The 27244-nt window shown below is 40.8% G+C and overlaps 1 protein-coding gene across 3 annotated transcripts in view; it reads right to left on the reverse strand.

Annotated features, from left to right (window-relative positions):
* The window catches only part of RBBP6 (RB binding protein 6, ubiquitin ligase), a 31999-nt gene extending 17444 nt beyond the window's left edge, over positions 1 to 14555 (reverse strand). For 2 of the 3 annotated variants that reach the window (XM_038540023.1, XM_038540025.1), the window contains exons 1-4: positions 13181 to 13563; positions 7965 to 8064; positions 5800 to 5836; positions 1209 to 1253 (exon numbers count right to left, since the gene is read on the reverse strand). In XM_038540023.1, the coding sequence (XP_038395951.1) occupies positions 1209 to 1253; positions 5800 to 5836; positions 7965 to 8064; positions 13181 to 13346 (348 nt within the window). In that variant the 5' untranslated portion in view covers positions 13347 to 13563. Of the gene's footprint in view, positions 1 to 1208; positions 1254 to 5799; positions 5837 to 7964; positions 8065 to 13180; positions 13564 to 14450 lie in introns of those variants that run through there. The other variant, XM_038540024.1, reaches the window with a different exon arrangement.
* Between the last annotated feature and the right edge of the window lie 12689 nt (positions 14556 to 27244).

The raw sequence follows: 27244 nt of genomic DNA on the forward strand, positions 1-27244 counted from the left end.
CAAAGAAACAATGGTAGGAACAGACCAAAACTCAAATATGGTCCTTACAGCACATAAGAATTAAAACCGTGAACTATAAACTGCTTAAGATGTTAACTCTATGCTAGACCACTTTGCATTAGAAAATTGTAAGAGAGGATGGTTTCAGCCCACTTTCTGTTTTAGAATCAATTTTAATGTTTAGTATTCCCGGAACAAGAGCTTAGAAAGCTGTATTTGTTACTTGGACATTTTGGGGGGATACATTCTAGGGGAAAAGGACACAACCTATAACAAAGCCAAGGATAAGACAGGGACAGCACTAATGGAAAATCCATCTAACTCATTAATCTTGGTTGCTAAGTTTGGTTTTACATTTCTGATAGTAGGGAAAAAAGGATTTTTGGAAAACTGAAAGACTTCCTTCTTGATCCTCAAAATCTGCCTATTCCATAATATACGTTTTTTTTTTTTTTTTGGCACGATTTGCAAGCTACATCTATTGTTGTAAAAAGTAATCCATCACTAGTGCTTTCCCAAACAAAAGTACACATTGTTGATCAGAAAATGCAAGCAATTTTATCGCAAAACATGGCATATACAATTATTTCAGGAGGTAACAATTTGCCCCTCTGCCAAACATACACATTGGTATATTCCTGCAAACAGCTTTATACATTTACACAATTCATGTAGTCTGTGTTCAAACAAATTAGGTTGTTTAAAACTTTTTCTAATGCAGACAGACTACAGGTCTATAGCATAAAGAAACAATTGTTAACACATTTAAAATGTTGACCTTCATGGGATCAATTCAAATATTCAAGAAATAACCGTGCAATCGTCCATGTAAAGGAAAGCTTCTATTTTGGCTGCTTAAAGAAAGTCCACATAATTTACAGCCAAAACCAGGGAATTCCTCCAGAACTTTGTTAGTTTCCAATGTATAATTAAACAAAATGTATGAGGGAAAAAAAAAAAACCAAGTAAGTGTAGCTTCATGTGTTTCTTCTGTCTTGAAGATGAACAACACTCCAACATTATGGTGAGGCTGCCAAAATATTCCCCCTATCTTCTCAAAACGGCAACTACTCTTTACAGGATAGTAATAATGTGTACAAGGTTTTCGCAAAATATATCCTCCCCCAACCCCTCTTCAAACGATTGTTCCATATTAAAAAAAATACGATGTTAGAAAAAGATTTATATTTTCAAGAATATATATATACCTTTGTAAGCTGGGCCAGAGAAATAGACGCAGAAGAGTCATCAATCTGTTCACAAAAAATTAAACACACATTCAAGTTCCACACTGAAAACATCTGAAAGTGATCATTTAGTCCCTACTGCCACTTAATGTTCAAATATTGGGCATTTTCTTACAAGTTCTCTAAAGAATGTTATTTCCAGTTTTAAGCTGAAATTGTAGCTCACCCCGCTTTACCCTTCTCTACATATTTCACACACAGTAAAAGGTTAAAGTTAAGGGGGACTCAATTACAATGAAAAAAAAAAAAATCAACAGGGTAAAGAAAAATATATCACAGAAAATGTGTTCAGAGCATTGACTAAATATTAAAGAGTCTCCTGTCTATCAATGGTCTCTAAATTTGATAATGCTCAAGACAATGTACACTAGATAAGAGAATAAGAAATCTTTCTAAGCTTCCTGGAATGCCATTATATAACATTGTAAAAACAAGCAGCTCTTTAAAGGCTCAGATAATTGCTTTAATAAAACAGCTCCAACATAATTGCTACTTTTTTCTCTTTTTTTGAGCATGTACTGTTCAGTTTGAATAAGTTTGTTTATTCTCCCATACAAAGAGTAAGAATGGCTTCTTGCCAAAAAAAAAAAAAACAGAAAGAAAAAGAAAAAAAAAAAACCCCACAGCTTTATCAGTGCAAAGATGTTAAGCCAAAAAAAGGGAAACCTAAGGTAGCCTGGGGCAAAGGCAAACAGGGCTACTAGCAGATGGACTTTAATGTGCGAAGAAAGTTAATCTAATCAAATAGAGCAAGTATTATATATTGAAGGATATAAGAGGGATTTTAAAAATGTATTCTCAAATGTAACTCTAAAAAATTTTAATTATTTGATCCCCTGAAATGATTTTAATACCAGTTTTTTAAAAAGTATATGTGTGTATGTGTACACACACAGACACTCCTTTAGCATTTATTTCTAAAGATAGTTCTCTGTAAGTGTACCAAAATGAAAACAGTATTAGCTTCCTATGTAGTCATTGGGTTGCTTATTCAACAGGTCATAAATTTCTCATGCATTATTGGTCAGAACTCTTGTTTAATATGGAGAAGATATAACAAGATGTCTGGGTCAAAGAAAAACAACAAAAACCGCAACAACAGCGAAGTGACTTTCCATCAGGTATTTTTCAAATATTCCAGAGAACTAAGAGTATTAAAATAAAAGCAGCATGACTGAGAGCCCCAAACAGAAATGTTACCAGTTTCAATATGAAGTTTCTTATAGCACAATACCTACCACAGTAGGAGTTCAATAAATAAAAATGTTGAGTAAATTTAAAATACATCTTATAAATATCTTAGGGTTTTAAAAGTTAGTTTAATGGATATTATTACTGGGATGCTTATTTAAACAAAATGTTCTTACCTCCCCTTTGAGTGGCTACAGAGTTCATAATGTACTAACTCCACATTCCTAATACACAAATATATAATCTACCAGTGGGTTCTTATTCTCATCTAGCTTTTAAGTGGTCTTTTGTTACAGAACTAATCTCAAAGAGAAGCTTAAAGAAAAAAACAAATATACAAATATCCTGTTTTTATCCAGAATAAATTCTGATCCTTCAATCTATTTTGAAAAGAGTTACATTTTATGTCAGCTAGGAATTACTCAAATTTAAGTAATAAGAACTGAACAAATTACTGTCAAGTATCATCTATGTTTCTAACCAAAGAACTTAACAGCTTTTCAAAATAGTCCATTACTATCTAGAATATTAATACTGATTATTTCTTTAAAAGAAAGCAGCTATATTACTTTTTTATAGCTGGAACCAAAATACTTTTTTTTTTTCTTCCCATTCCTAAGATATAGCTTTTTTGGGTTCTTATGCCAGGCTTTCTTGCCCTTTTAGTTTTCTGCCAGCTTGTTATTAGTATCCTAAGAAGTGGTTTCAGATACTCAATATCTACATCACTTTCTTTTTTCCATCAAATAATCACTCAAGCACCTTAAATACCTTAAAGTCCATAAGAAGTCAAATTTACCACAAATTTGAGAAAGGCATCCATCCAATTGCTTTCTACATATAGCAAGGTACTGGAAATAAAATGAAAACTGCAGACAAGGAACGGTTTAAAAATGACTAGGAATTTACATGTCCTAAGCATCACTAAATGTATTAACTCTCGGATGCTAATGATAAAAAAAAAAAAATGCACCACGTTAAAAAAAGTTGTCTTCAAAAAAACTGATGGGCATCATTAAAATTAATCCACTTCCCCACATCTGATTTGTGGTTGTGCTTCTGTGAGAAAGAATCTGAAATCTTTTATGCCACCTACACTTGCTTGAAATTAAAGGATCCTACAAAATGCAATTCTGATATTTAGTAAAGAAGAATATCCAGCTTTGCAGTACCAACATGAAAGGATGACTAAATAAAACAAAGCTAAAGAATACAGAAACAGCCATCCTTGATCACAACTGGCTTAGGTTACCAAAAATGTACACACATCTACTTTTATTAATCAGAATTTTTAGAAATATGGTTTGGTGCCTCTATCTTACTTGGCTTTTGTGAATGTGTACAATAACATGATTTGTAAGATGGGCATTAATTACGCTTGATGAATATATTCTCTCATCTTAAATGCCAGCAAATGTACCCCAAGCAAATAAATGATGGGGATATTAAATTACCTAATGTCTCCATTTCAGACAATTCTACCTAAAAATTAAAGCCACTTTTAAGTATCTAAAAAAAAAAAAAGAAAAAAAAGGAAAAAAAAAAAAGAAAAAAGAAAAAAAGAAAAGAGAAATCTAAATAAGCATAAAATAAACTGCTTCTTGTAGTGTAATACAGACATGCCAGGGAACACACAAGGCTAAAAGAATGTTAACTTTATTTATGAACATGTGATTTGTGTTTATACACATGCTAATAAACAAAAAGGAAATAATTGTTTTCAAGAAATAAAACTTCATCTGAATTAGTTTAAATACTATATAAAAGTACTTTATACAAAATGTGTTACATTAACTACTACAGTCACCAGGATAGTCACTCTAATTTGTGCTAGCATTTGGATACATAAAATCAGTTTTAAACCAATCACCAGCAAAACAGAAACTTGGACATTATTTTTTACAGCATTATGCTTTAAAAACCAAAAAACCAAACCAAAACAAAAAACCAAAAAAACCAAAAAACCCAAAAAAAAAAAAAAAAACCACCAACGAAAAAACCATAAAAACCAAAAAACCCCATATACCCTGGGGAGGGGGTGATGACCCCAAAACACTAAGTTTTGATCTTTGAATCACCATTATTTAGTTCCATGAGAACTAAAAGGCCATGTATTTAGAGAACAAGTCCAAAGTTCAGATATTCTATATTATCATGTTTAAGATGCAATGATCAAAGGTTAGTGAAATGCCTGATACACAATTAAAGATCAGTAGTATTTAAAAAGGATAAAGTGAAACAGCAAGCAATACCCTTGAATTCTAAATCAAGATTTCAGACAATCTCGTATTGTGTACAGATCAAGCCTGAGCAGTAAAATGTTTCGAGAACCATCAAGTTTACAGAATCCAATTACTACAGCCCTATGCTCTGAAACAAATGTGTCACCCCACAACCCAAGAATATAGCTGCCTTTTACTTAAGACCTCCAAGTCAACATGGTGTCATACTTAAGCTATGATCATAAAAATTAAGATGTTATCCCAATCAAGGGGAGTTACCTTTGATAAGCTACAGCTCTCAATTAGCTTACCATTAATGCAGCATTTTAGTATCTTTATGAGAAAGAAGGAAAGATTTGAATTTGGAAAACTAAGCAAGCTAGAAGTGGAAGACCTTGTATTTAAATTTAAAAACAACGTATTCAATTGTATAAATCATCAATGAGACATTTATGTACTCATGGGGGCCCAATTTCAGGTCTCACTCTATATAAAGAAAGAATAAAAACCCAAAATTGCCAAATAGAACAAAACAAAATAATAAAGCTGCATCAAAAGTCTCTGGAAAGCTCTTTTCTATATGTGTCTGAACTTGGAGAAAGTATCAAATTTTAATATTAGCTTTGCATAGTGCTAATGCATTTTTTAAAGCCATCAATCAGGCAGAAAAAAAAACTAACAAAAACTAAGTGATACAACGTGAAAATGGCAAAATATACACTCCAAACATTTTTTTATTGCAAGAAACAAAAAGCACACAACAGCCTGTACATACATACAAAATACTAACTATAGACAGACAGATGTAGAACATGTTATCATGTTCATTAGTGTAAAACCTACACGATCTAAAAAGAATCATACATTAACTGTACAACACAGTGTTATACAGGGAGGATGCTCTCATATTTAATAAGAAACAGTGTTTTGGGGGGCACAAATTACCCATTTCTACAAAGTAAATGTGCAAATTATGCCACATATATCCATATTCAACTGAGCTGTCATCAAAATACATTTTATTTACAACATGTACTATGATCAGTTGGATATTAAGTTCTAAATGATTTACTTCACTGCTACATTATAAAGGCAAAAAGCAATGTGTAGAAAAAGTGTGAGATTGTGTTTTTACATACTGCTTTTGAAGTTCCCATCACTGGTTCAGTTCGACTTCTAAAAAATAAACAAAACCGAAAATAACATTAATTATGAGCAGCTATTTATGGATTTTTGCCCTAAGCCACATTAACACGTTTCTCTAATCACATATCTTTATGAACACAATTTTCCTTTGGTACAAATACTGAAAAACAGCCAATTTCCTAAGTAATAAATACACTACTTTGATTAATCTTTACCATCTTTAAACAGTGTTAAGACATATCTATGGCAGATAAATAACTTCTGTATTAAGGAATTCTAGAATAGGTAGGTGTACCCTGTCATTTTTAACAGATGTTTTCTTTCTCACAGGTGGTATGAAGATCTTTTGCTAGGAAACAGTGTAGCTATTTCTTAATAGACTGAATAACTAAATTATATTATTCCCAGGTTTTAAAAATAGTAACAAATGTAAATTTTCATATTAGATTTTCTTAAAAGACCACTCACTGTTAACATTAAAAATTTGGATCCCCGAGAAATTGCGGTGTTCCAAAAACTAAATTTCAAATCCAGAAAGACAAGGTGATAGTTACTTTAATTTTGTATAAATCTCAAAACAATGACCAAAGTTTAAACAAGAATTCCAACTTCTGGAAAAACACAATATAGCCTCACAGTGTGTTAGTTCAAAGAATGAGTTTGATGGTTAGGAATTCAACAAATTTAAGTACATACAAATAAAGAAGAGAAAAGAAGAATTTTAAAAGTCTTCATAGGAAAGGGGACAGGGGTTAACTTGCTAATACAGAGCTTAAATGTTCAGGTGAAGTTTATACTATCCTGACCACGGAGAAATGTTAGTGCACATCTGAAAGGAGTTTCTAAGTTTACATGCGATCTGGAAATCCTGGGATAAAAATGAAGCTTTCATTTTCTAGTATTTGCTCAATGAACTCAAAGGCATTTAACAAGGCAAAAAGATTACAAAGGAAAATTCACACATAGTGAATTAACACATAATTTTAAGAAGCACCTTATTTTCCCATGTACTTCAAGTAATTCTCTAAGAGTTTCTTAGTAAAACAAAACAAAACAAAACTAAAAACTGAATATTTAGTGTTTTTAAAAGAGCACTTGGTAAATTCAAGTGCAATTTCACACTAAATTCTAGGAATTATTTCCTCATAATTTCTTAAAATCATACAAAAAATTTTAAAAATTATACAAAATTAAAAGTGTAATTCACTTGGTATTTATAAGAAAAAGTATGCAAGTTTTTAAGTTGTTACTATGTAGAAGGTATTAGATATTACACAAAAGGATCTCCAAATGCTGACATGGAATATAACATTATAGCAAATCAATGACAGTAATCTTACAATGAATACTTGCCCATATGAGGTAAAGCTCCAAGAAATGACTATTTTACCTCAATTCCAAGAACACATTCCATTTCCCAGAACTGGCAAATTCCAGAATTTTCCATTGGCCAAAAACAGAATTTGCCAAAATTTCAAATAAGGCTACCTAACTTCTAAGTGGAAATCATTACCCTTCCCACATTATTAGAATTCTAACATCATTAAAATTGCAAGAAAACACAGAAGTTTAAAGATGTTTTAATCCTGTGTCTTTTGTGAATGTCTTAAGCTCTAGGTTGGTGCTAAGATACTGTTGTGTTCTTACTCCAATAATGAGTATCTACCATGGGCTAGGCACTATTTAATTCTTACAGCTCTCTTCTAGTATTAAGCACTCATATCCCTATATTATTTTGAGAAATCTATTTTGAGGCTTTAGGTAACTTACCCAAAGTCACACGATTGGTGTGAAGCAGCTACTGGAGTCAAACCTAAGCCTGATTCCGTAAGTCCTATTAACTCCATAGCTTCCCAACAAAAGCCCCTTATTGAGAAGCAAATGTTAGCATTATTGAACACTCTTGATGCTCTCAAAACACTTAGCACAAATCTCTTAACATATTTATGTAGCAAAAAATTCTTCCTGATAGCTTGTAACTATAGGTTAACTGGGGGAAGAAATTAAGAAAAAACAAATCCACCCTCACAGCTTTAAGAATTAAGAAGATATAATTAAGGTAAAGTAATGACTTCAGTTCTAAAATACTTGTTCTTTCCCACAAAATAAAAAAGTCTACTTTGAGGACTTAAATACATGAGATTTGATAAATACTTACATAACATATGTCTTGCTTGTGGATTTAACACCTCCAATAGGAATTCTTCTAACAATTACAGATGAATTCTTAGGAATTAGAGCATTATCATCAGTATATTCTGTAAAAAAGAGAAAGAGGTGAATTTCTATTTGGCGATTTGGAGAAGTCAGTCCTCAAGAATTAGTAAACTTCAAACATAAATTCTATGGAAAATGAACTTAAATTTAAAAGAGCACTAATTACTGTATGTTCCTTGCATCTAGGTCACTGATATTGTCAGAACAAATATACAAAGCCATAGGAGGTTCTCTTCCAAGGATGCCAAATACTGCCGGCAGGTTCTCGGCTCTAATGTCCCTACTTTTGTGGAACCCCAAATCTCAGTAAGGCTCTCATTCTTCAGTTTATTCAGCCAGTAATGCTAAGCATCTGACTATGGGAAAAAGCTGTTATTTAAAATGAAGGCATTCTGTCCTTATAGCCCTTCAACATGAGTATTACTAAAAACGACAGACTAAAGAAATTGACATGTTTTACATATTTTGAACAGAGAAAATACTTTTGTAAAAAGAATCAGTAGTGGGATGCAACTCTGGATAGAATGTTGATTCAAGGCCCTTCTGAGGAACGGACGCTTGAAACTTAAAAAAAAGGTGGAGAAGCTAGATGGATAGATGTGCAAAAAAGCCGGACAAAGAGTGTTTCAGTTAGAAAGAAAAGCGTGTGAAAAAAATCATAAAAAAGGCCAGAATAGTTGAAAGATAATGAAAGAATGACTTTAATTACAGATAGAAAGGTATAGATCACACACTGATTTATAGTTTGTTTCTAAGTACAACAGGCAATCACTGAAGGACTTTAAACAGAAATGATGACAATCTGATTTACCTTACTAACAAACAAGGTAACTCAAGTATCTATCTGGAAAACAAACCCACAGGGGAACAAGAGTAGAAAGAGGGTGATGACCATTAAGGAGGCTGCTGCGAAATCCCAGTAAGAATGTGCTGTCTGTGCTGGAACGTGACAGATGAAGAAATGGAGAGAATCAGAATGTTTTGAGGTGGAACTGATAATGCTATCAATGGATTTAATGGGGGAAGGAAGAGATGAAGGAAAAAGAGCAATCAAGCATAAAAAACTGGGTCCCTGGCTTAAGTAACTGGAAGAACAGTGATGTCACTTTCTGAAGTGAAAACAAGGAGGATGAGTGGATCCTATTTTTCTGTTTAAACTGCCCATTACTTGCAATAGTTCTGGAAGAATGAAATTACAAGAGGAACTAGACCAATTAATTTAACTATGGGTAAAAAGATTCCCTGAGGAGGGAATCTGTAAAAATACCAAAAACAAAAATAATCCACTAGAGGGGGATAAATGTGAAAATGTACCCATCCCCCCATCACACAATCAGATATTAGGGTTCATTCTTAAGATTACGGAGTTTATGTCATTTAAGTATCACTCAGCACCAAGTGGCTGACTACCTCTGTTCTTCCAGTTATTTGAATTTATCACACACGTAAGCATTTTAAGATTATATATGCTCTTAATTTTAATCATAACATTATTAGTTATTTCCTTTTACAAACTAAATTGTTCAAGAAAGGATTCTTTTCAGTATACTTCAAATAGTAGATGGTATCTCAAAGGTATATCCAATCAGAGTGATGCAATTTCCAAGACCATTAGAGACCCATCATCATTGTCTTGATAGTCTGTGATAGTCCTAAATTTCAAGCAAGCTCTGATTAAGAAAAATTGGAAGGGGATCCCTGGGTGGCTCAGTGGTTTAGCGCCACCTTCGGCCCAGGGTGTGATCCCAGAGACCCGGATGGAGTCCCACGTAGGGCTCCCTGCATGGAGCCTGCTTCTCCCTCTGCCTGTGTCTCTGCCTCTCTCTCTCTCTCTCTGTCTCAAATAAATAAAATACTAAAAAAAAAATACTTTCTGAATATGTAGCAATTATCAAAAGCATTCACTGTAGCTTTCCAAGACAACTTATTAATTTTTTAAAAAGATTTTATTTATTCATTAGAGACACATAGGCAGAGACCCAGGCAGAGGGAGAGGGGCAGGCTTCTCAAGGAGCCCGATGTGGGACTTGATCCTGAAACCCCAGGATCATGCCCCCAACCGAAGGCAGATGCTACCACTGAGCCACCCAGGCGTCACCCCAAGACAACTTATTAATCTGATCAACACAGTACTGTGTCAGACTAAAAGTCAGGTACCTCAACACCAGATACTCTGATTGCCTTATAAGTACCTGAATTACATTGTTGACTTCCTACCCTTAAAATACCTTACTAATAAGTAGCCTGTCCGCATCATCACAAGTACCTTTCCAGGTGCCATTTTTGATTAAAAAAAAAAAATGTGAAGACCATGGATTTTGAAATGAGAAATAAAACGAATTTGAGAAATGATTGAAGATATTAAGAATCTTTTAAGAACATTTCATTCCAGCTTTCAAATCTTTCACACTTAAGTTTAGAATGAAGGTTTGTTTTTTTTTTTTTTTTGGAGGTGGGGAGAAAGTGAAAGGTAAGAAAACAAGTTTATATGGGAAAGCTCTATTAAAAAATATAGGAAGATCATTTGGGATCTGTTTTGAAACATAGTCTAGAAATAAAGGAGCAAGATTCTTAAATCTAACACATGAAATTCTGATCCAAGCATTTTGCTCTAATCAAGATTTAAGGGTCCTAAACATGGACAGATTCCTAAAACTCTAAGGAATGTTTTACAGAAACGTGATATACTGGTTAATTTAACATTAATTCAAACAAATTAAAGTGATACAGTTCAGCATCCTCTCCCAGGCAATCTCCAAACTATGAGGGCTATAAACATTTATTTTGTACTCCCTAATTCACTGGATGGTGCTAAAATCCAGCCCATTCTTACTCAGCTGCCTGTGACGTTGGACGCTATTTCCCGTAAAACTCATTAAGTGACTATCCTCTGAGCTTCTATGCCTGGTATCTTTTCCTCTCCTAATTTGAGGATTGCACAAAATGCATTCTCTCCCCTGAAGCTCCTTCTCTTAACCAATCTAACATCAAAGCTTTCTCCAATAAGGACAGTTCACACAAACATATAAAAGAAAATATTTTGCTGGGCAGAACATTTCCCTGGCTTTCAGGATTTATAAAAATAATACATCACATAATTTCCTGACTTCGGGAAAAACACACACACACACACACACACACACACAATGTCACAAATCTCTCAGATTTCTGGAGAAGAATTCCATCAACTCTAACTTACCCCAATCTAACAAAGTTGTATTCAATTACTGGGGGGAGAAAATGGACAAAGTATAGCCCCAAATGATGAAATCATTTAATACTCCAGTAAAATATAAAACCTGCCTAAGTGAAAATTGTCTCAATATTCTTTGCTTTCATTTATATTTTCTTTACTCTCATTCATAAGTACCATTAACAAGTATGTCCTGAAATTCTTATAAACCCATCTGTCTTGTGAAGTGTGGCTAAAATATTTAAGGGACCCTTTTGGTGGCCTTAAAGAGTACTTCCTTCAAGATTTTTCTTGAATACTATTTTAAAAAGCTGTTTCTCAACTGTTCATGATGACTAGCAATTTTTCCTCTCCTTGAGTAGAGGATTCTACACATAATTATGATCACCAAAACTTCAAGTGAAGTATCCCTTAGGTATGACATAATTTTAAAAAGGGTTGGGGTGGGGGCAGCAGAGAATATTCTTTCACATATCATCTATCACGTGAGTAAATAAAAATTCTCTCTTAATGAATATATTTGAGTCACGCCAGTAGCGCCACTCTGTATCATAACACAATTATGCTTATATCTGGATGTAAATGGGTAGCAGCTCTTTTACACAGTAAGATTCACTCTATTAAAAACTATAGGCTAGGGGCGCCCGGCTGGCTCTGCCAGGAGAGCAAGCGACTCTTGGTCTCAAGGCTGTGAGTTCGAGCACCAGGTTGGGGGTAGAGATTAAAAATAAAGTCTTAAAAAAACAACCACCACTCCCTATAGGCTAAAAGTGAGGGCACCCTCTCCTTAATTTCAACTAAAAGAACCCAAGTCACACCTTAAGCCAAATTTAGTGACCAATAAAATACCCTAAGCTAATTAGAACTTCTCTTTATTTCTTCCCAACCCAGACTGACCTACTGAAACTACACATCAGCATTACAGTACCGAGAAAAAGAAACCAAAACAAATGCAGAGCCAGAATCCAAAGAGACTCCTTATCACACTGTCTCATCTGACGTGAAAATCCGCAACATTATAAAACGTTTTCAAAAAGGAGAAAGAACTTAGATTCCTATCAGTGGCTTGTTTGAAACTCATGCGGTAGCAGCCTACTAATTCTCACGTATCCTGGTAACGACAATAATCCTGTAAAGTCTAGCAATTAATTACTAGCTTAAAAAAGAAGAGCCTCCAGTTTTTGATCTTCACTAACTTGCTAAATTTTAAGGGTAACGTGACAAAGTTAGTTCAATCACTTAATCCCTGTATTACTAACTCTGGAATTCACACACAAAAGTGGTGACATCAGAACACATCAAGTTCCAAAAGAAATTCCAACCGTAAGGAAAGACTGGCTGGATTCAATCATTTAAAAATATTTTAAGTGAGGACCCCTTCTCCAACAACACAGGCAACTCCAAAAGAAAAAGAAATGAAGTACACAAGGACAGGAAAACAAACAAACAAAAACAATAAAAACAACAACAGCAACAAAAACACAAGTACATAAAACCTGCCACTGAACCCCAGACCGCTGTCAGGCCAGAAAGTTAGACAAGTACCTCGACTGCTGCTTTAACAAGTAAGAAGCCTCCCCCTCCTCCTCCTCCTCCTCATGAAAACCAAGCTCCAAAAGGCAACACGGCAAAAAAGGCCCCCAGGAATCTGGATAGCAAACCACCCCCCACCCCAGCCACCAAAATAAAATCCTCATTTTTAAATTACATTTGAGAAGAATCAGACTTCCACGTTTGTTTGTTTTTCTTTGGGGGGTTAGCCTGTTACCCGATGAACCCACGTACGCGGGCATCAAACAAGCCGGTTAAACTCCCGCGGGCCGACCGCTGCCACCCTTGGGCCTCGGTGAAAAGTTGTACCCCGAAGTGTGAGAATGAGCAGCCCCGCCGTCATGGCGGTTTCCCTGCCGGGCCACCAGCGCCCAGCACAACCAGCGAGTCCCTGGAGCCCATGTGGCTCTTACCTTCTTTCGTCTGCGCGTTGGTGATCTGCAGGTCGCAGTCGGCAGCTTTCAACTTCTCTCTCCCCATAATCTGCTTCTTTAAATCGCAGAGGGAGATGTGGAGCCCATCAAAGGTGACGGTATCATAGTTGAGTTTAGAGGAAAATTTATAATGCACACAGGACATGGTGCCAAAGGATTCCTAAGGTTCAGCGAGGAGACGTGGACACGCTCAATATATGTGTATTTACGAACTTAAGAGCAAAATAAGGTACACGCACAAAACACTCAAAAAAGACACCGAAGGACCCTAAGGCCTCAGTTTAAATAACTCCCCCCCAAACCACAAGCAGGGGTTCGTAAAAAAAAAAAAAGAAAAAAAAAGAAAAAAAAAAAAAACAATAATCAGAACACACAGCCCCCCCCACCCACCCACGGCGCCCCCTCCCCGCCCCGCCCCCCCCGGAGACTCAGAAGCACTTCATACGGGAGGAAGCGGACGAGGACGAGGGGGGAAAAGGGGAAATCGAGAATCCGCCAACGGGCACAATGTCACCCGGCTGGGTCCCCCTCGCTCATGCTAAGGGGCCGGCAGGAGACGGGGGGCAGGCGGTGCAGTCAGTAAGCGGTCAGTCCACACGTTAGAGTCCGGATGACCCCGCGGGGTCAGGGGTCCATAGCGCGGCCGCACCTCCCGGTTGGTCTCTCTTTCCGTGGATTGGGGTGACCCAGGCCCCGGGAGAAGGTTGGGGGAGAGGGCCTAGGCCCGGAGTCCACGAGCGGCCTCTCGCCTCCTCCTGGCTTCCGGACGACCGGCGTCAGCTTGCCCAGGCCCAGGCCCGGGCCCAGGCCCCCCTCGCACAGACCCCTGTCGCCTGCTCCCCGGAGGCCACGCGCGGCCCCGCGGCCTAGGCCAGAAACGCGCGGTCGGCGGAGGAGAGGCCTTCCCGCAGGCCGCCCCCGGCGCCGGCTCCGCCTCCCCCCCGCCGCCGCCGCCGCCGCCGCCGCCTCAGACACAAAGCCGGTACTAGGCCTCAGCGAGGCCTCGAAGCACTTCCTCACCACCCCGGGCCCCAGCCAGCGGCCGGGTGGCTTTGGCGGACCCTGGGGACGCCGCCGAGGCTCCCCGACGCTTCCTCTCGCCGGGCGCTCCGCGCTTCTCTCGCCTTTCCGCTCCCGTCGCCTTGCGGCCCGAGCCGCGAGAGGAGGCCCCACGGGAACCGCCGGGCAACGGCGCGGGCTTCGGGGGCTCTCTTTTTGTTCGGCCCCCCTGCCGCTCCCGGGCCCTCACCCAGCGCCGGCGACACCTCCAAGCCAGGCACTATGGCGGACGCGGCCTGGCTTCGGGCGAGCGCCCCACTCCGGGGTCTCTTAAGCAGGGATTGCACGGGCGGCGCGCGCGGGGCGGGGCTGGCGTGCGCGGGGGGGCGGGCCGGGGGCGGGGCCCTCGGCGTCACAAAGCGCACCGGCCCGCCCACGTGACCCCGCGCTTTGTGACTCGGAGCGCGGAACCTGAACCAGCCGGGAGAACGGAAGGAACCATCGGCCTCGGCTCGCGGGGGGGGGGGGAGGGGGGTGCCGCGCGGAGGGCCGGCTCACTAGGCGGCCCCGGCGCGGGGGGAGCCCGGATTCCAGCGGCCGGCGTGCGAGGTAGTCTCCGCGGCCAAGGCGGGCGGCCGGCCAACTCCCTTTCCCCGCAGTCCCCGCCGGCTCCCCCAGTTGGAGTAAACATTATGGTTGCTATGCACTGAACTGTGGTTGCTATGCAAGCGCCCCCTAGCCTCCCCTTCCCACGAGCCGGCTGCCTTCGGCTCCGCTAAGCGGCGATTCTGGAGCAGCCCCCAGACCTCCCCACCCCCCAACACTGTAAAGGTTTACTGAGCCCCTACTATGTGCCAGGCCTGGGGCTGAGCCCTTTGCAGCGCTGCCGGGCTCTGGAGCCCAGTTGTCGGGGTCCGGAACCCCAGCTTTGGGGTCGAGGTTTAACTGTGCCTCAGTTTCCTCGGCGGTAAAGTGCAGTTTAAACTAGAACTGGGGGTGGCGGATGGGGGCACCTGGGTGGCTCAGTGGTTGAGCGTTTTGCCCTGGCTCAGGTCGTGATCCCGGGTCCTGGGATCGAGTCCTGCATGGGGCTTCCCAGAGGGAGCCTGCTTCTCCTCCCCCTGCCTGTGTCTCGGTCTCTCTCTCTCTCTATCCCCGTCTCTCATGAATAAATAAAATCTTTAAAAAATAAAGAAAGAAAATGGTACTCGGCCTACCGGGTTGTTATGGATTAAACGAATAAATACGTTTCCATTGTTGAGGACCGTTCCTGGCATATGGTTCAATGTGTCTCCCATGTAACTCAATAAATGCCATTTTATTTTTTTTCTTAGATTTTATGTATTTATTCATGAGAGACACAGAGAGAGAGAGGCAGAGACACAGGCAGAGGGAGAAGCAGGCTCCATGCAGGGAGCCTGACGCGGGACTCGATCCGGGGTCTCCAGGATCACGCCCTGGGCCCAACGCGGCGCTAACCCACTGAGCGACCCGCGCTGCCCCATAAATGTCATTTTAACAACATCAACGAAACCTCGTAAATGGTCGCCACTACATGATCTCCGATTTATATAGATGAGGGAATGGAAGCTAACAATCGAGAACTTTCTGATTCGCAGAGTCAGGGGAATGCCTGCTTTGTAGCGTCTCGGAAAGCCCATTACTAACTGTAAAAGAAGGGAACTGTGCCAGGTACCCCCTCAGTGGGTCGGAGATTATTTTTTTCCTTGGGGCATGGGGAAGTTATCGTAACATGCATAAAATTCATACTGTAAAAAAAATGCATTCATAAACTGTAATAATCACTGTAATTTACGATGCATTTTCCTCATGCTCCCTGGATTTTTCCTGGCTTGGGCTCAGAGAAGATAAGTCACCGAGAAAAAGCTCACACAGCCATGATGGGACAAAGTTTGCCAGGGACTTCCTAGATACAGACACCCAATCCTTGCAGAATGTGGTTTAAGTCCATCATCCTCTTACCAGGACAATCTTCCTAAGGGAACTTCATCCAAATAGGATGGCCACCATTCTATTTCTTTCACTTTTTTATTTTCTTCCAGGCATTTATTACTACTTGCCATGGTATATATTTACTTTTTAGTTTTCTGTTTCCTTCCCACAGCTGAGAACAAGGATTTTTCTCTTTTGGTTATGCCATATACCCAGCTCTTAGGACCCCAGCCTGGACATAGTAGGCACTCAATAAATGTGTTGAATAAATACATTGATCTATAGAAATACTATGGCAGTAAGATTTCGGCAAATCAGCCCCGGAGACAACAAAGACAATGTAACTCAACCACACCATTAACATCAGTGCTTTACACATATAACAAATTTCTCCCACCTTTATCTTCTTTGGTAACTAACCAAAAGTTCCTTGCTCTTGGGTCCACTTCCGAATGGCCACTTTTCTTGAAAAACCTGTATGAACCAAGGGGGGGTAATTACATCTAATGAAAGAAAAGGTGGACAGGAAAATGAGGTATTGTACTGGTATTCACACCTCTAAAGTGGTAAATCTATGTTCCTTCACTAGTCTTTGCCTAATCCCTTCACACTTAATTCAATATTAATTTAGTCATCCTGATGGGACACAAAGGAGGCCACATCCCTGTGGTAGAGTGGATTAGAATCCTGCCAGAAGAGGAGTATGTGTCCTTGGAAAGAATATAGTCAATGTTATCGTTTGGTCCAATGGTTCTCAGCCAAGAGCCCTTTACCATGCTTTTGGAGACTTTACCTTATAACACATCAAACAGGTCAAAATTCACCCACAACCTGCATTAAAAGCGCTCGTGATGGGATTTAATTCAGTTGCTTGCCTAATTGACAAAATGTTACCTTTGGTTCATTCCATTAAATTCCTCAGTGGATCTCAACTATGTGAATTTTTCTTTTTTAAGATTTTATTTATTCATTTGACAGAGAAAGAGCACAAGCAGGGGGAGCAGCAGAGGGAGAAGGAGACCCAAGCTCCCCACTCAGCAGGGGGGTTCAATGCCAGGGTTCAATCCCAGGACCTCAGGATCATGACCTGAGGCTAAGGCAGACACTTAACCAGCTGAGCCACCCAGGTGCCCCAAAATTTCTGTTGGTAATATGGAGCTTCTCTCCCTGACACTTCTCCCCTCACCCCCACCCCAATATCCATATAAGCCCTGGAAAGCCCTTGTATTGTACCTACCTTTCCAAACTTCTGGTAGGTAGCATCTCCTGAGCTCCCACCTCCTAGGATTTTAAACCTTTGTCACTCTCAAACCCACTGTACCCTCACATTTCCACCAAACACATACGTCTAGTAGACCCCCTACCTTATTTTAGTATGCCAATATTTCAGTTTCAGAGAACAGAATTGGGAGACCCAAGAAAATCTGCCGGTCCGCTACAGGGCACTTGTGCTGCTATCCAGGCTCCGGAAGTTAGAATGAGATCTACCCCACCCAGGCTGCTATATACTCCTATAATCTAATCTCAGCAAGTACTCCCAACAGCAGGCACATCACAGATTCTGAGTCTGGCCTCCATGTTTTCAGCCCAAGTTCACAAAAGATAGATATCTTTTATATCTTTTTTTTTTAAATTTTTTTTTATTTATTTATGATAGTCACACAGAGAGAGAGAGAGAGAGAGGCAGAGACACAGGCAGAGGGAGAAGCAGGCTCCATGCACCGGGAGCCTGACGTGGGATTCGATCCTCGGTCTCCAGGATCGCGCCCTGGGCCAAAGGCAGGCGCCAAACCGCTGCACCACCCAGGGATCCCATCTTTTATATCTTTATATCACCAATGTATCTTCCCCAAATGGGGAAATATTTATATTTTCTTTATTTAATACTGAAGCCTACAAAAAGTTTTGCATTTTTTATGTAATAAAGTCCATCAGTCTTTTTACCTCATGGTCTTTACTCATATGCTGTAAAAAATAGTTCCTAGCCACTCAGAACCCGCCTTAGATATTTGTTTGCTTATGTTTCCTTCCAGTTTATGTTTGGGCATTATGATTTTTTTTAAAGATTTTATTTATTTATTTATTCATGAGAGACACAGAGAGAGAGAGGGGCAGAGACAGAAGCAGAGGGAGAAGCAGGCTCCATGCAGAGAGCCCGATATGGGACTCCATCCCTGGACCTCCAGGACCACTCTCTGAGCCAAAGTCAGACGTTCAACTGCTGAACCACCCAGGTGTCCCAGGCATCATGATTTTAAATTAAACTCTGTAATCGATTTGAATTTTTTTGTATATAGGGTGTAATATAAAGTGAAGGCCATTTTATCCCTTTTTAAATTGTGGAATATATTGTTAGTAAAGAAAAAAAAAGCATAAAATATGTATTATGGTTTGATGCAAATTATACATGTGTCTTATAAAGGGAGTTTCTTTTGTTTTTAACTATATTTTATGGCAATTGATAATAGATTGAATGATTTGAGTTTAAAATTTTTGAAACATTTTACTTGAAACTTTTCATTTTCTCTTCCTTGCAACATTTTATTTTATTTTTTTTAAGATTTATTTATTTATCTGAGAGCATGAGCAAGCAGGGCGAGGGGCAGAGGAAGAAAGAGGATCCTAACAGACTTCCCACTGAGCAGGGAGCCCCACTCAGGGCTCCATCCCAGGACCCTGAGATCATGACCTGAGCTGAAGGCAGATGCTAACTGAGCCACTCAGATGCCCCTTGGCAACATTTTATTTATTTATTTATTTTTATTTTTATTTTTTAAATTTTTATTTATTTATGATAGTCACAGAGAGAGAGAGAGAGAGGCAGAGACACAGGCAGAGGGAGAAGCAGGCTCCATTCACCGGGAGCCTGACGTGGGATTCGATCCCGGGTCTCCAGGATCGCGCCCTGGGCCAAAGGCAGGCGCTAAACCACTGCGCCACCCAGGGATCCCCCCTTGGCAACATTTTAAACCGCACTTAATTTGTTTAAAGCTAAAGGTCATTAATCTGGCATATGAACTGATTTTTTTTGTTTCCCCGTTATTCATTCATTCATTCATTCATTCAACTGGCAAAATTAAAAAGGTTGACAATACCATATGTAAGAGATGTGGATCAATGGGATCCCCTATGATCACTGGGGAGTTTGGAACAGTAATTTTGGGAAATGATTTGGCATCCTCTTGCAATTCCTATACCCTATGAATCGGTCATTGCACTCCTGCTTAAATATATCCAAGGCAAAATTTAACTCAGGTACTTGCATGAGAATTTCATGGGTGCTTTCTTTAATGTAGCAAAAAGCTGAAACAACCCAAATGCCCTTGAAAGGGGGAATGAATAAATATGTGATAATCTATCCAGACAGTGGAGTATTGTGCAATAATAAACATAAAATAACAGTATGTGTAATGACAAGGCAATGGGATCTTTTTGACTGTTCTGGAGTCAGAAAAGCAAGTCTCAGAAGCTGACATACCATACCCTTCCTATGAATTTCAAAAACAACTAAAAGCAAACAATACATTATTTAGCGAAGCATACAAAGGTAACACACCTGAAAATTGGGAACCAGGAGACACCACATTCAGGATAGCGATTACCTCTGAGATGGAAGGATGAGACGAGGAGCCCAGAGGAGGTAGGAGCTATCCGCAAAGAGCTAGTTCTTGGGCGGGTTCACAGGTAATCATTAGTATCCTGCAAATGAACACATAAAGAATAGTTAAACTAAAAGGAAATAATGCACAAAACAGTGAGAGGTCATGAGATTAGGAGTATGATTAATCCATTGATGTGTCCCTGACATTTCATCTCTCCTTCTTCCCACTACCAGCAAAGACTCTCATGGTCAGACAGAAGAAATGAAATCCCTTTCAGAGGAACAAGCTCCCTAAACTCCTTTGTAGCACTGAATGCCATAACTGTAAATGAAACTCGTGTTTAGTTTATACTATTATAATTTGGTTTGTTTTCTGATGTTGAGATAAAGAAGGGTTCTTGGCCATCAGACTCCTGGGGACCTGGGGACCTGGGGTCAGAACACGCCACCAGTGATCTTTCTTTATCCAGTGACTTTTTTTTTTTTGTTGAGATTTTATTTATTTATTTGAGAGAGAGACAGAGCTAGCACAAGCGGGGAAGAGAGAGAGAAATAGGTTCCCTGCTGGGCAGGGAGCCCAACGCAGGGCTCCATCTCAGGACCCGGACATCATGACCTGAGCCAAAGGCAGATACTTAACCAACTGAACCATCCAGGTGCTCCTATCCAGTGACTTCTAACTCCCCTCCACCATAGTAAGGTGGGACTCGAGACCAGGAATGTTTTGAAAAGGAGAGGCCTCATAAAAGTGCCAGGAGATGTTATATATAGAAAGACACACGCCATGCTTGCTTCTCCTAGAAATTCCAGGGCTCTAGGTAAACACAAAGGAGGAGCAAGAATGGGAATGCTATTGTGCCAGAGCCCAGGCAAAGCACAGATCCTTGGACAAAGCCCTTCTCTGTCAGGTGAATGTGACCTATTTATTCATTTGCCCAGATATGAATGATGTAATGAGGGACCATGTGTGCCAGGCACTATGCTGGGTGCTGGGCACTCTGTGGTGAACAAATCAAAGCCCCTGCCTGCAGGGAGTTTAAAATAAATAAAGGATTTTAGAGGCTCCAAAACTTGTTGTGTGACCTTGGGAAAGTAACTTAACTTCTCTGGCCCTTGGTTTCCTGCAGGGCTTGTTTCATGGGTCCTGTGTGATTGTGCTTCATGCAGCGCTCTGCTGTGGTCATCTTAACCATTCCTCATAATTTTCATTTTCATTTTGCACCAAGTCCCACAAATTATGTAGCTGATCTTGGTTTCTTGACTTGTGAAACAGAGTTAAAATAGTACCTTCCTCGAAACAGAAACCATGGTTTACAGGAAGGGGAAGTGAGGAGATGATGTCCAAATGGGTATAGAGTTTCGCATTTTCAAAAACAAAAAAAGAACAAAAATGTTTTAGAGATCTGTTGAATAACAGTATGATTATACTTAACACTACTGAACTATACACTTAAAAATGGTTAAAATGGCAAATTTTATGTTATGTGTAAAAAAAAAAAAGACCCCAAAATAGTACCTTCCTTATAAGGTTGTTAAGATAAATCCATGACCGAGTCTGGCACAGAAGCACCACATAAATGTTGTTTAGAAAATAAATTTAAGTGGCAAGTGCTAGAGAGTTTTCTTTGAAGTTGAAGTGCTTCCATCTTGGATGAACATAACAAAACAACTGTGGCTAGCATTTGCCACACATTTACTATTCACCGCCCGGTGACAAGTACTTTGGATACAGACTTCCTTAAATCCTCTCAAGAACCCAGTGAATAGGTCCTGGATATTCTCCCTATTTTATAAATGAAGCAATGATCCCTGGGTGGCGCAGTGGTTTGGCGCCTGCCTTTGGCCCAGGGCGCGATCCTGGAGACCCGGGATCGAATCCCACATCGGGCTCCCGGTGCACGGAGCCTGCTTCTCCCTCTGCCTATGTCTCTGCCTCTCTCTCTCTCTGTGTGACTATCATAAATAAATAAAAAATTAAAAAAAAAAAAGGATTCTTAAATGAAGCAATGAGGTTCAGAGAGGTGACATCATAGGCTTGAGGTCACATAGGAGTTGCAATTTAAAAAGGGGTGTGCCTGAATGGGAAGGGCACTCTCTAACCACTGACTCGATTTTACTGTGGAAGCACTCCTCCAGAGGGGCCCATGGAGAGGTGCCCTCTCTTCAGGTACCAGAAGCAAAGCCGCAGACTGCCCTGGCCCTCCTCCCTCTGGCTTCCACTTATCCTCTTTGATCCTGTTTTTGTTGTTGTTGTTGTTGTTTTAGGATTTGATTTATTTATTCATGAGAAACACAGAGAGAGAGAGGGGGGCAGAGACACAGGCAGAGGGAGAAGCAGGCTCCATGTAGGGAGCCCGATGTGGGACTTGATCCCAGGTCTCCAGGATCACACCCTGAGCCAAAGGCAGATGCTCAACTGCTGAACCACCCAGGCGTCCCTGGTCCTGGGTTTTGATCCTGTCTCTGCCCCTAGACTACGTTCTCAGACCGCATCATTTGCCTCCTCTATGCCTTTCCTAAGTCACCTGGCAGGTGCTTGGTAATTATTTGGGGAGCCCAAAAATGACTCTTGATAAGTGGTTCTGCTTGGCTTCTCCAGCAGTAACAAGCTTGGTAGATTAAAGCACGGCAGTGGCCTTGAATGTCCCCTCATACTTAGAAACCTCCCTGGAGGAAGTGCAAATAGGGACGCCTTGCAGGCTCTGTGCGCGCGGAGGGGCGGGGAGGGGGCTCCCCTACTCCGCATCCAGGATCGCTGATCTGATCTGAGAGACTTGGCACTCTGCTACGTGCTTGACGTGTGCTATCTCATTTCACCTTACCGTGACCCTGTGAGGTAGGTCTGATCCTTTTCCTGATTTTACACAGGAAGAAAACAGGCTCAGAGCGGGAAGCCCAAGGTCACACACCGGGGAGGTTAGGCCAGGGTTATAGCCGGTAGTGATGGAGTCAGGATTCAAATCCAGTTGGGAGCTTATGCTCCCTGTCAGGTGGTCCTGGTGGCCTCTGTTACACCTGTGCCTCTCTCAGGTGCACACTTTGCCTTCAGTTTGCTGGCTTTGCTCCTGGAGGAGTGGGGGGATGAGAGAAAGTGCTAATGACAAAGGCTCTCATTCATCTCCTAGATACTTATGGAGTGTTCTAGGCATGGTTCCTGGCAGGCTTCTGGCACAAGGGACACAGCAGTGACCATGGCAGGCAAAGCTTTTTCTATCCTGGGTTTTCCATTCCAGTGTTAGAGAGGTAAAATAAGCACCTAGACAAAGGGGAGAGATGGCTATGGAATGCTTTAAGTATTGTGAAGAAAATAAAACAAAGTTAGCAAGATGGAGAATGAAGGGGGAGGGCAGAGGAGGATTTACACTGAATGGCCTCTGTGAGGAGGCGACATTGGAGTTGACATTTGAGTGACAAGAATGAGCTAGCCATGTGGGTTCTAGGGAAGAATTTTCTAAGTAGGATGAATAACAAGTGCAAGAATCTAGAGGTGTGAGCCATCACAGTCAAAGGCCTGGTGTGGCTCAAGTGTGGATCATCATGGGGAGTGACTGGGCTCAGGTCAGAGAGATTAGCAGAGGCCAGATCATGTAAAACCACAAAAGCCATTTAAACAAAGTTTGATTTGAGACAGGAAAGTCCTAGAAGGGTAGGAGAACTCAGGGCCATCTTATTTCAAAGTTCAGGGCAAATTCGACAAATGGCTGTTACCATGGGTTCCCATGACCCAAGTTACAGCTGAATCATATACCTCCCCGAAACATCCTAGAAGTTTCTGGTATCCTGAAGGGGCAAGGTGTTGTCAAGTGTGATTTATATAAAAGGCAGAGATTGGGTGACACATCCACCATGGCTCATAGCATCTTTCCCAGTGGTCATATGACCAGGGTTGTGGCTTCAGACAGGAGGGGAAGGATGATCCCAGTGACAGCTGTCTCTTCCTGCAGCTCCTAGAACCTGTTCTACCTGTCATGCAGGCTGGTGACAAAGCTCTGTCAGGAACGGGTCAAAGGTAACCCTGATAATCTAGTCCTATGACTTGGTAAAGAGCTGGTGAGTCAGGAAAAGGAAGACAGGGAGGAGAAGGGAATGCCTATATTCCAACACTGATTGTGCCAAGGCACAGAGATTGTTTTAAATGCAGAAGCTGGAGAGTCTGATTCAGCAGGTCTTTGCAGGCTGTGCAGGTGATCTTGATGCACAGCCAGGATTAAAGACCCACCACATTTTAGGATGCACGTGGCTAAGGGCACAGATGCAGGTATACAGCCTCTGTGTAAAGCCCGGCTCTGCCACATACGCCATGAGGGGTGCTGAGCAAGTGGCATAAGCTCACTGCCCCAGTTTACTCACTGTCAAATGGAGCTAATAATAATAGTACCTCATTCATAGGCTGTGGCAAGGAATAAAGCACCCTAGGGCAGTTCCTGCCCAGAGTAAGCACCACACAGACGTTGGCCTTCGTTGTACTATTTCATTGCCCTTCAGGACTGCCTTGTGAGGAAAGTATCATTATTATTCAGATTTAGAAATGAGAACTGAGGTGAAGTGACCTTTCCAAGGTCATACTGAAAAAGTTTTACTCAAAAAAAAAAAAAAAAAAAGGAGAAAAGAAAAAAAAATATAGTTCATCCCCAAATGCTCAAATCATCTGGGCCCCGGTGGAGCCATTGTACCCATTGCGCTGCAGACAGGAGGCAGAGGACCACCTTTCTTGCAGGGTTTCCTCGAAGGGGAAATGTGGTAGTTCAAGAGTGAGGCAAAATTCTTCTCCCAGTCACGGCTGAGTAACTTCTTACTGGTGGGTCCTGCACATAACAACTATAATCTCTGGACGAACTACAAAAAACAAAAGACAGGGATCCCTGGGTGGCGCAGCGGTTTGGCGCCTGCCTTTGGCCCAGGGCGCGATCCTGGAGACCCGGGATCGAAACCCACGTCGGGCTCCCGGTGCATGGAGCCTGCTTCTCCCTCTGCCTGTGTCTCTGCCTCTCTCTCTCTCACTGTGTGCCTATCATAAATAAATAAAAATTAAAAAAAAAAAAACAAAAGACACACAAAAGACACACACAAAAGCCCCCCCCACAGAATTAAAATAGCCGTAAAACAATAAAAAAACAGGCAGGTGCTAGATAGAGAGGTGTTGTCACTTGGAAGAAAGGGACAGTCCAGGCTGAGTGTCCCGTTTTCAAAGGCAGAGCAAATCCATGCCAAGGGACAGTGGCCAAAACTCTGCCAGAATATCTGGTTTTACTGGTCTGAAGAACCAGAGAGCAGGGAATGTGCAAACACAGCCTTTGGACGTTGAGTTGGGAATCCTGGAAAAAGAAGATTCAGAGAAGGGGAATCCAGATTCTATGTATGAGCTCTGCCCATATCTCTAGCAGAGCACTTAAAAAAAAACTTTTATTTGTTTATTCATGAGACACAGAGAATGAGAGAGAGAGAGAGAGAGGCAGAGACACAGGCAGAGGGAGAAGCAGGCTCCATGCAGGGAGCCCGATGTGGGACTCGATCCTGGGACCCAGAATCACCTCTTGGGCCAAAGACAGATGTTCAACCACTGAGCCACCTGGGCATCTCTAGCAGAGCACTTAATACAGGACTTCAGCTGCCACTCACCCCCATGAGGCAGTCTGCAATTTGAGTTTAGCCAAATTAACTGCCTGTTTTAAAAAAAGAAAAGAGTTGCCTGGGTGGCTCAGTCGGTTAAGCATCTGCTTCAGCTCAGGCCATGACCCCAGGATCCTGAGATGGAGTCCCGCATCTGGTTCTCTGCTCAGTGGGGAGTCTGCTTCTCCCCCTCCCCACTGCTTGTGTTCTCTCTCTCTCTCTCTCAAATAAATAATTAAGATCTTTTAAAAAATAAAAAGAAAAAAAAGGATGAGACAGGCTGTTATATACTGATATGGAAGGGTATTCAAAATATATAGTTAGATGCAAAGCAAAGATTGGTGCATAATATGCTTCCAAAACTATTTATATATGTGCGTGTGTGTGTATACACACACATATTTGTATATGTAAATGTATATAAATGTGAATGTATATACACATACATGTAGCCATATGCACTTGTATATATCTAGAAAATTTCTGAGAAGCTGAAAGGATCTACAAACTAGTAACAGTGATGGTCTTCTGGGAAGGGAAAATAGAATTGAGTCGTTGGCCCAGCGATGTAGAGCAAGAATCACTTTTTCCCTTAGTGGTTTTTTTTAAGTCAGATTCATTGAAGTGTAATTTACATACAGAAACATTCACTGCTTTTTAGTTTACATTTGTCTGATTTCTGGCAAACACAATCACGTAGCAACCACCACAGGCCAGATATAGAATGTTTCCATCAGCCTCCAAAATTTCTGTGCGCTCCTTTGCCGTCTACTCCCAGCCCCTGACACGCATTGACCTGCTTTCTGTTCCTACAAATGGGTCTTTTCCAGTTAATCATGTAAATAGAACTATATAGTATGTTGCCTTTGAGGCTGGCTCCTTTCACTTAGCATATTGCACTTGAAATGCATCCATCTTGCTGTAAAACCAACAGTTCGTTCCCTTCTGTCGCTGACTAATCTTTCATTGTATGGATGCACCATGGTTGGTTGACTCATCAGTTGAATATTTGGGTTATCTCCTGTTCTGGCAATCATCAATAACACTGCTACAAAATTAATGTGTAGGTTTTCCCATGAAGATAAATTGTCTTTTCTTTAAATTTAAATTCAGTTAATTAACATACAGCGTATTATTAGTTTCAGGGGTCGAATTCAGTGATTCATCAGTTGCATATAATACCCAGTGCTCATTACAACACGAGCCTTCCTTAATGTCCATCACCTAGTCACCCCTTCCCTCCAACCTCTCCCCTCCAGCGACCCTCAGTTTGTTTCCTAGAGTTAAGGGTCTCTTATGATTTGTCTCACTCTCTGATTTTTCTCTTATTTTATTTTTCCCTCCCTTCCCCAATGTTCATCTGTTTTATTTCTTAAATTCCACATATGAGTGAGATCATATGATAACTGCCTTTCTCTGACTGGGTTATTGCAGTTATCATAATATCCTCTAGTTCCATCTACATCATTGCAAATAGCAAGATTTCATTTTCTAGTGGCTGAGTTATATTCGATTATATATATATATATATATATATATACAGTACAAATCTCGTTCTTCTGTTGTTGAATTTATTCCTAAGTACTTTATTCTTTTTGATGCTATTGTAAATGGAATTGTTTTCTTAACTTCATTTTTCACATTGTTCATTGATAGTCTGTATCTTCTTCAGTGATACCCCTCCCTGTACCACACTTTCTTGATTACTATAGCTTTATAGTAAATTTTGAAGCAAGTAAGTGTGAGTCTTTATCCTTCTCCTTTATCTCCTTTATCCATTCCTCTGTTGATGGGCATCTGGGCTCTTTCCATTGTTTGGTTATTGTGGGCACTGCTGTTATGAACATTGGGGTGCAGGTGCCCCTTCGGATCACTGTTTG

This window comes from Canis lupus, chromosome 6, assembly GCF_011100685.1.
Source record: "Canis lupus familiaris isolate Mischka breed German Shepherd chromosome 6, alternate assembly UU_Cfam_GSD_1.0, whole genome shotgun sequence".
NCBI classification, from domain to species: domain Eukaryota; kingdom Metazoa; phylum Chordata; class Mammalia; order Carnivora; family Canidae; genus Canis; species Canis lupus.